The sequence below is a fragment of the Charadrius vociferus genome, unplaced genomic scaffold (genome assembly GCF_000708025.1).
Source record: "Charadrius vociferus isolate BGI_N301 unplaced genomic scaffold, ASM70802v2 scaffold784, whole genome shotgun sequence".
Lineage (NCBI taxonomy): Eukaryota > Metazoa > Chordata > Aves > Charadriiformes > Charadriidae > Charadrius > Charadrius vociferus.
This window is the reverse complement of record NW_009648161.1, coordinates 391023-400176: the sequence shown is the minus strand read 5'-3', so window position 1 is coordinate 400176 and position 9154 is coordinate 391023. Positions and strand designations below refer to the sequence as shown.

The window sequence follows — 9154 nt, the reverse complement described above, 5'->3', positions numbered from 1 at the left end:
GTCCGGCCGCGGCCTGTGTGCGGGCGGGCGCCGTGTCCGCTTCGGGGCTGCTGCGCCCAGCGAGGCCCCGTTCTCTGCGGAGAGCCCTCGGAAGTAGTGCGGTTGCAGTGCCGTAGTAGCAAACGCTCGGCCTGAACTGAGTCCATGTGGTGATTTGGAGATGTTGTGCTCATAGAGCGGGAAACGTGTGTGTGTGTGTTCGGGTTTGTTTCTTTTTTTTTCTTTTAAAAATCGTACCAGCATGTGCCTTGCACCACCCGAGGGGAGGATGCGGCAGGTGAAGGCCTGCCGAGGTGGGTGGGTTTGTTGCTGTCGCTCTCGCAGGTTGTGAAGGGCTCTTGGTGTGACCGAAGCGCAGAAGTACCCCGGGCTCATTCTTCAGAGCCCTGGCGGGTTATGTCTGTGCTGCGCTCGGCTGGGATGGAGTGGGTGGCTTCCATCACAGCCTGTATGGTGCTGTCTTTTTGGTTTGTGACCAAAACAGTGTTGATAACACGCTGATGTTTTGGCTGTTGTTGAACCGTGTGTGCACGGCACCAAGGCCACCTCTGTTTCCCACGGTGCCCCTGCAGCGAGCAGGCTGGGGGTGGGAGAGGTGCTGGAGGGGGACACGGCTGGGTGAACAGACCAAAGGGCGGTTCATCACATTTGAAGAATCACAGAACAGTCAGAGTTGCAAGGGACCTCACAGACCACCCAGTCCCACCCCCCTGCCCTGGGCAGGGACACTTCCCACCAGCCCAGGTTGCTCCAAGCCCCGTCCAACCTTCAGGGATGGGGCAGCCACAACAGTGTTGTTGACATAGTGAGCGGAAATAGCTTTTGCGATATCCAAATTCTCTGGGCAACCGGGGCCAGGGGCTCACCACCCTCACAGGAAAGAATTTCCCCCTAATATCTGATCTAATTCTCCCCTCTTTCAGTTTAAAACCATTCTCCATCGTCTTATTGCTGATCAATAGTCCCTTCCCAGCTTTCCTGTAGGACCCCTTTCCACGACAGGTCACATCATCCTCACCAGTAAAGCTGGGGGTGTGTGTGTGTGGTCTTTCCAAGGTATCATGCGTCTGGTGGGAGGCAGTGAGTGACTGCCTTTGGATCACTTGTTCTTATTTTTTGTTCTTTCCCTTTTTTGCCTTCACTTACTAAACTGTCTTTTATCTCACCCTAGGCATTTTTTCTCATGTTTGCTCTTCCAATTCTCTTCCCCAATGCTGCTGGGGAGAAGGGGGGGAGGTGGAGGAATGAGCCAGCAGCTGGTAGGTACTTAATTTCTCACCAGCGTTAACCCACCGTGATGCTGAAGGAGAACCCAGGAATTAACAGGCACATAAAATGGAAAATCGGGGAAGTATCTGTGAGCAAATTGGGGAGTTAAATGCTGATTTATTCTTAAAGAGAAACGTAATTAAACCTGTTTCTCTGTAGTCCAGAAGAAACTCTCTTAATGAAATCTCATCTTCTGTTGTGGTCCTGGGTTTTGGAAGAACTTACTCCTAATAGTACTAACATAGTCTTTCACAGACCAGCTCATTAATTTATTAAAGCTGTTTTTCCCTGCTAGCCTTGCCTTGTATTCGGGTACAAACTGCATTATTGAGGGCTGGTTCATGTAACCTATGTATTTGTTCAGTGCAACAGTTAGCTGTTAAGTCTCTTAGTATTACTGTGTAATTAAGTGTGACCTCTTAGGTTTCTGCACCTGCAGGCTTCTTGAATTCTACTCAGATTTGCCTCTGCTCTGTGCACAACGTAACATTATCACTCTACTACTAGGTGTGCATGGTTTCTTGTGAGAAGCCCAGACACCCTGCCCGGAAAGTGATCGCCTAGTGGAGAGGAACAGCAAATAATTTGATCTCCGAACAGCTAGTGGTCCATAGATGAGTATGTATCTGCCACGTATATACGATTCTATAGAACTGCTTTAAGTTGTGTTAGAAAACCTAATCAGAATTGAGGCCATCTAAGGGTTGGTGAAATATTTATAAATATGTAGTGTCATGTCACCTTACATAACTTCACAGAACGTTTCCAAATTTGATAAACTACAGCATATTGCTGTGAAAACTCATTTCCACCAAACCATGCTGCAAGCTGCAGCTGGGCAGAACTTGTATTTTAAGGACAAATGGATTTTTAATGCTTTTCTGTAGTTGCAGTCATCTTAGCAAAACCTGTAATTTGAAGCTCAGATATTGTGGGTAGATGGGTACCCCGCGTCTGTGGTCTTAAAACAGTTTTCCTTTCTGCTTTGAGAGCGTGGACAAGATGCAAGAGGAAAAGTTCCTCCTTGGGGCGAGTGCCTCGGGGGGGAAACAGAGAGGGTGGCTGTTGTGTACAGGCTTTGTCCAGCAGCTGCTGGCATGGGAGCCACCGGCAGGGCCTCGCGTCCACGTCGGTAGTGCAGAGCAGTGCCACAGAGCTCTGGAATGGCCTCTGAACTGGGGAAGGACTGGGCTGGCAGTGCCACGCACGGGAGCTGCGGACCATCACTGGTCAGCAGCACTCTTCAACAGGACACCCAGAAGAAAAAGAGTTCCTCTCAAACCTGCTGCTTGATACACCAAAGGTTACACACACTGGAATACAGCAGCAGAAAGGGCTACAACAACGGACCATGTTGTTGCCTTTAGTGAATCCCCCCAAGCTCCAGGGGCTACACACCTGCTCGCCGGTAGGCTGAGGACTCTTCAGCTTACAACCTTAAGAAACTAGATGCTACTTACAAGCAGGTCACGTAGTAGAAGAAACACTTTTTTTTATGGTTATTTACAGTGACTAAAGGACTACATTCACTCCTAAACTAGGATGGAAGAGACGTGTTTAAAAAAAGGCACACGCTTTGTATGGGGAAATTTTCTTTGTTTTTAATTTACAGCAGAAAGAATATAAAGCATTCAGAAAACATTTTCCATATTTTAAGGGCAATTCAAAACATTTTGCATGGTTCCAGCAGCTGAGTTCTTCAACAGATCCATTGATTCAGTGATGCTTTACATGCACGGTTACAAAAATAAAACTTACAAAAGAGAAGACATCTATACTAGTTTTACATGCAAGTCTTGGGGACCCCCCATTGGGCACCAGCTATCGTGTGGAACTGCCATAAGCGTGCAACCAGAGAGGGGGTTCATGTTATATTCTGTATTTCTTTCACACAGTATTACTGCTGTCGAATGTGTTTCACAAAGGAGCAATTCCATTATCAGAAGACAGAAGACCTGGCTCCTGGCACTTGGGAATTCTAATTTTCCCGGGAAGCTGCACTTACTTATCTTCTGTGAAAATGTAAGTTCCACAACCAAGAAAAGGGTGAGCGGAGTCACTTCACTGCGGGGGGAGTCTTTCTCACTCCCCAGTGATACACCGAAGGGTTATGGCCCGACACAACAAAGCACTCAGGAGCCGTACTTAGCTTTAAGCATGCAAGTAGTTCTGCTGCGCCCGTGGAATCGCTTGCATGTTTAACAGCAAGTACACGCTTGAACGTTTGGCTGAAGCAGGATCTAGATTAGTAGATACACCACCAGGCCCATGGATCTGGAAGAGTAATTTGAAATAGCTCTGTATATCACTGAATCGTTTTCTGTAAAGACAGGGAGTTAAAACATTTCCACTGAGGTCACTACTCTTGTCAGGAAAAGGTCGATTCTATATTGTCACGTATTGGTTAATGGGAGCAACATTTCGGTTTCAAAATGTCAAAGTTCTTCCAGTATTAATACAGAGCATTTCCAATTCATCTTAAAGGAGATTCTTTGGCATCTCCTGTTCCGTTTTTGCGAGAGAGGAAAATTTAATGGTTAAGGTCCCAATTCCATACAGTAAATCAAGGCTATGTGGCTGCCCACAGGCACAGCGTGAGCGCCAGGCCATTCGTTTTTCTTTTTTCCCTTTTTTTTTAATTGAATCAGGTCATAAAGCAGCAGTTCAGAAATGTACAAGAGAATTCTGATAATGAGCTATAGCACATCTACTGTAATTCAATGCTGGCAGTGAAAAGAAGTAATTAAAAACAGGTACAATTATAGAAAAGGCACCAAGAGCACTGACCCCAGTTTTTTTTGCCACAATCTTTGTTTTTACTCTTCTTTTAAAGACACCAGTTTAAAATGTGTGTGAATATTTTTAGGCTTCACAACAAGCCTTGCGTTTAAACACTGCAGTTGGTGGCCGGGATCAAGCAAGAACAACTATTCCAAAACTAACAATCTCAAATTTACACCAGTTCATTCAGAAATTTTAAACTGCCACGAGCGAAACACACGGGAGCAGTTTCTGATCTCAGACACACTTACAGAACCCACAGTAACGACACGGACTTCAGGAGTTTCTTCCCTTACATTCCTGTGTAATAAAGATCAGAACCTGGTTCCCATGGTTGAGAATTTGTGACAGTTTTAAATTAGTAGTTCAATTTAAAAAAATCTAATTTCTTTGGCTCCTCACTATGTGGAAATAGCAATATACCATGACACCCCTACAAGATCAGTTTGCATCTTTTTAAAGTTTTAATTACTTTTTTTTTTTAATTTTTTGTGCAATTTTTATTACATTTTCTGACTTCCAGCAGGAGATATGAAAATGTGAGACATATTTTTCTACTTTCTTACTATTTCTTTTTTTTTTTTTTTTTTTTCATTTTATGTTCATTCTAAGTGTTCTTTATTGGAGTGAGTGTATGGTGTTAAGCTAGATACGTTTTTTGTACTCTTATGATTATCTGCTTTGCAAAAGTAACTTAATTTTCTTAAGCAATATTAGCATTCACATTACTTGGCACCATTGGCAAAAAAAGAAAAAGACAGGGGAAAAAAAAAGAAGGAAGGAATAAATAAATTAAATCCAACCAAACCAAACTCCTGGTAGCCAAAATCAAATGTAAACATATCCTTTTTTTTTCTTTCTTTTTTTTTTTTAAAGTAATGTTGCTCTGCCTTTTTTTCCTAAGTCTAAATACAGTAGCTCTTTTTTGCCATTTAGTCATGCTTTAGCAAAAATGTTCTTCTAAAGAACATTTAAAATAAAGTTTCTTATAGTGAAATAAAGTTTTTGTTTCATTTTACAGACCATAGCCACTAATGCTTTGCTTTGTTCATTTCTTTTTCTTGAGTTCATGCACATATCTCTTTGTTTTAATATATACAATATGTACAAACAATACATCCACACTCTTCTCGTTCATTCAGACAAAACTATACAAATAATAATTTTATCTTGCCAAGTTATTGACCCTTTGTGAATAAAATATTTAGTAATTAATCAATATATTCCCTTTCAAATATTTTTTTCTCATTTTCCATTTCTACCTTCTATATATACAGAAACTGCCCAGATTTTGATGAAGTAGCCAAAATAAGAAATTTACTGGCCAGAATGCAGCACCACTCTGATCTTTAGGTGGTATAAAATGTCCAGGCAACATATGTACGTGACTCTGCAAATGACAAGACGATTGACAAGTACTTAAGATAAAAAGCTACATGTTTTACAAATTAGTTTAAGAACTTAATTAAAATAATCGTACATGAAAGTAAGGCTAGAAAATAAAGTGCTGAATATGAGAGTACATGACAATTGATATGTTTGCAGGTTCTAGTAAAAATACCAAAAAAACTTTTTAAAACTTGCTTAAGCTGCTCTCTCCGATCCTCATGCATTACCCGTTTATCTCATACACCGACCCCTTCTCTAAGTTCCCACGGGATGTATTAAAAACCTGCAGATTTAAAAAGTTGCATTAAGTGTGCTGTAGAGATTTAAATAAAACACAAAGGACAGAAGTGCGAAGGAAATGAGGATGCATGGACCCAATAAAGATGTACTGATCTAAGCCCCTCCACTGAGACTCTCAAAGCTTCAGTTTCTTGGAGATGACTGACAGGTGCAGGAACAGCATTCTTGTGTTGCTTGTGCATTCCCACCTTTTCTTAACAATATTTTTGGTATAATATTTGTACAGTTCCACATGTTGTTTAATACAGCCCTATATGAAAAGGATAATTAATCGCTTCTTCCTTCTCGGAGAATGAAGCAACTCACAATTTCCTCCTGGTGTCTTTTGTTTTCCCCATGATCCAACAGAAGATTGAGTTCCAAGATGTCTTGCTGAACAAATTAAAAGTTGTCCATGAAAGTGCAAATGCAATGACCAAAACATTACTGTTAAAATCCTGCAGCTGGTACTTCCAGAACTGCAGTGGGTATTTTTGTTGTTGTTGCATGTCTCTGCTAAAAACAGAAAATGAAAACAGTCTGAAAAGCAATGTCACATTGCTACGGGATGCTGCTGCGTATCTTCAAGTTCCTTGGCCTTTTTCAATTCTTTCACTCTGAAAAAACAAAGAGGAGCTATATAACACTTCTATCGCAAATCTCTTTCAAGACAGAAAAAAACAAAGTGATTCCTCACTCTGACCTCCCGTGCAAAAGAGCCAGCTGCCAGAGAACCGATGGGAGGGTAATGCGTTCCTGACACCATGAACAGTTGGAAGCGCAAGAACGGGCCACTGGAAATCCAAGACAAAACCCATTTGGAAATATATACTTATTTCCAGCTACTGCTTTTTTCCTGATTCTTGTAACTAAAGCCAGACTTTGTTTTGGTACTGGCCTATTTAATCGCTTGGGACTTTTTTGGACTGCTGTTCGTTATCTGATTTTGCAGCTGCTGGCTATTCCAGCTGTTACGGCAAAGGGGCTGTTCAGTGTTGACCTCTTTTCTCCTTACACCGCTGAAGCGGGGATGACCTGATGTCATGCCCAGCACAGTAAGGGTAATCAGTCAGTCAGGGAAGCTCGATGCTGATACAGAATCTCACATAAGAAAGTGTTTATGTGCGAGCAGAACTGGGATGGGTGTGAAGAAAGGTAATTTACTTCACACTTATTCCAGCTACTAGCAGATGTATTTTGTAGCATGTCGTTGGTAGTAGATTCATCTTTTTTTCCCAGTGAGAGCGGACACTGTGTGCCACGGGAGGTGAACCTACAATGTGGAAGAGTCACTCTCCCTAGATGTGGGCTGACGCTTCAGTTCTCAGCTCTTTAAAATGCATGCAATACATTACCTCCTCTAGCACTTATCAGCTAAGAACTAAATCATCACTGAAAACTGAAATAATTAAAAATTAAATTAAAAGGATGAAGAGAAGGGAATCATTTCAATCCCATCAAGTAAAGCAGAATTCTGCATTGGTGCTGGAGTAGCAGCAACCCTCAGCTCAGGCTGACAAACCAGCTGCGCGTCAGTGCAGGTTCCCTGCAAAGGAGCCCGAACACATCCACAGGCACTGCCCCGGCGGCCCCTAAGCCTGAAGGCGGGTGTGCAGCTGAGCTCGGGGCAGCTCGGCTCTGCCTCCTTCGGCAGAGAGCCCCTCTCTGCAGCGCGACCCCTTTGCCACTGGCGTCCACGTGCCCTTCCTCCACTACTGCACGGGGAGGATGCTCCAAAAGGAGTAGAACACAGCCTAAATTAAGGGGATTTAGCGATGCATGTACATGCCCAACTGATGTAGCAAAAACTTGAAAGGACAAATAACGAAGACCTGTGTCAGAGCTGCAAGTCTGTGTAACAGCATCCAACTAGGAGTGAATGAATTTAATGAAGCCTAAGTAAATATAGACAGTAAAAGATGTTGGCAGAGCTAGGCAGCAGCAACGCCGCTTTGAAGCTTCTGCACGTAGACTTCCACTCACGCGTCCTCTCTTAGCTCTTGCACCAGCCTGCTAATATAAGGATACGATGAAGGCTATAAACAGACCTCTATAAATACACCTCCATTTCACTGTTTTATTTATTCACTTTTTCTGCATGTACTATTACTCAGAATCACAGTCAAAAGGGAGCTGGCTGCTTTTAACTCTTTGTTTTAGCTGACTCAAAGCTCTAGCACTCTGAGGTGTTCTCTTTATTTGTGAAACTGGGGGAAACAGGAGTCAATCAATAAATTGCACTATACGATATGCAGGTCAGACCTTTGCTAATTACCTTAATTCCACCAAACTGTTTGAGAGTATCATGTATGGAAAGACAGAGGGCTCTGCTAGTCCAAATGCACACGCCGTTTTCAGAGCCTGACGACCTACACCCAAGGGGCCACCACACTCCTGAATCCTCAGTACAGCTCTCCCGGATGCCAAGAGGTCCTCTGGTCCCCAGGCTGAGGAGGGGCAGGGCAGCAAGCGGCACCACTGGTTCTGAACTCCTACCCGGGTAGTGCTACGCCGAGCCTAAACGCATGCTACAACTTTGCAGAGAAGTTCTCTAGGGGGAAATTTTGGCTCTACGCAAGCTGGTGTCTGAAAGACTCTGCTGACGTCAGGGGAGTGGGGGCTTCGACTGCACAGAAGGAGGCAGTAAACCTCTGCTCACCCCCCGCTGGTGATGACCTATGATGGTGATACTGCTGGGTACATCCACATCCTCTGTTTGTTATAGGAACCACAGGAGGACCGGTAGAGTGAACTGAAACTGCTCACAAATGAGAAACTGACCATCTTCAGTATGTTTAGTTTTCTTTCTTTTCTTGCAGCAGAAAAGCAGCCTCTCCCTTAAAATTATCACTAATATTCCTATTACTGTCACTGCTGAGAAGCAGAAGGTGAGCCAAGGTCCCCGCTGTACTAGAGAAGCGTGGCGTGCCCCTGCGCACTAGGCGATTTTTAAGGCTTAGATCAACTACGTTTAAGATGCCATCAATTAATGCATGATTTGCAGTGCAACTTCCAAGTGTTTTCTGTTGCACTTCAGTACTGTAATGTAAAATTAACCTGTTATTATAGATCTCTTGCTGAGAACATGCACATTAGATAAGCTGGTGGCTCTTTCACTGAGACATGCTATACCTTCGTTTAGCACTTCGACATGCAAGGGCTACACTAAAGAAGCACTTTTGCTGGAAGAATGCAAGACATGCTTTGCTGCAAACTTCAACCTACAACATGCAATATCTGTACTGGTGCAGACCTACTGAATCCATTTAACTGGAACACACATGCCAATGAAAGCTAATTACTACAGCACTCAGCATTTGCACTAGTACAGATTCTATTCAGAAATATGCAATGCTTTCCTTGGCCAAGTGTGCTTTACATTGGTTTACAGGTTTTCAGGCTTATAAAAATGTTGCAAGTGCAGCGATAATTACTG

General features: G+C 43.2%; 1 protein-coding gene across 1 annotated transcript in view; it reads right to left on the bottom strand.

Annotated features, from left to right (window-relative positions):
- Positions 1 to 4113: 4113 nt before the first annotated feature.
- The window catches only part of CAMTA1 (calmodulin binding transcription activator 1), a 312119-nt gene continuing 307078 nt past the window's right edge, over positions 4114 to 9154 (bottom strand). Inside the window, exon 22 of the mRNA XM_009884071.1 lies at positions 4114 to 6335. Within this exon, the coding sequence (XP_009882373.1) occupies positions 6303 to 6335 (33 nt within the window). The 3' untranslated portion in view covers positions 4114 to 6302. The remainder of the gene's footprint in view (positions 6336 to 9154) is intronic.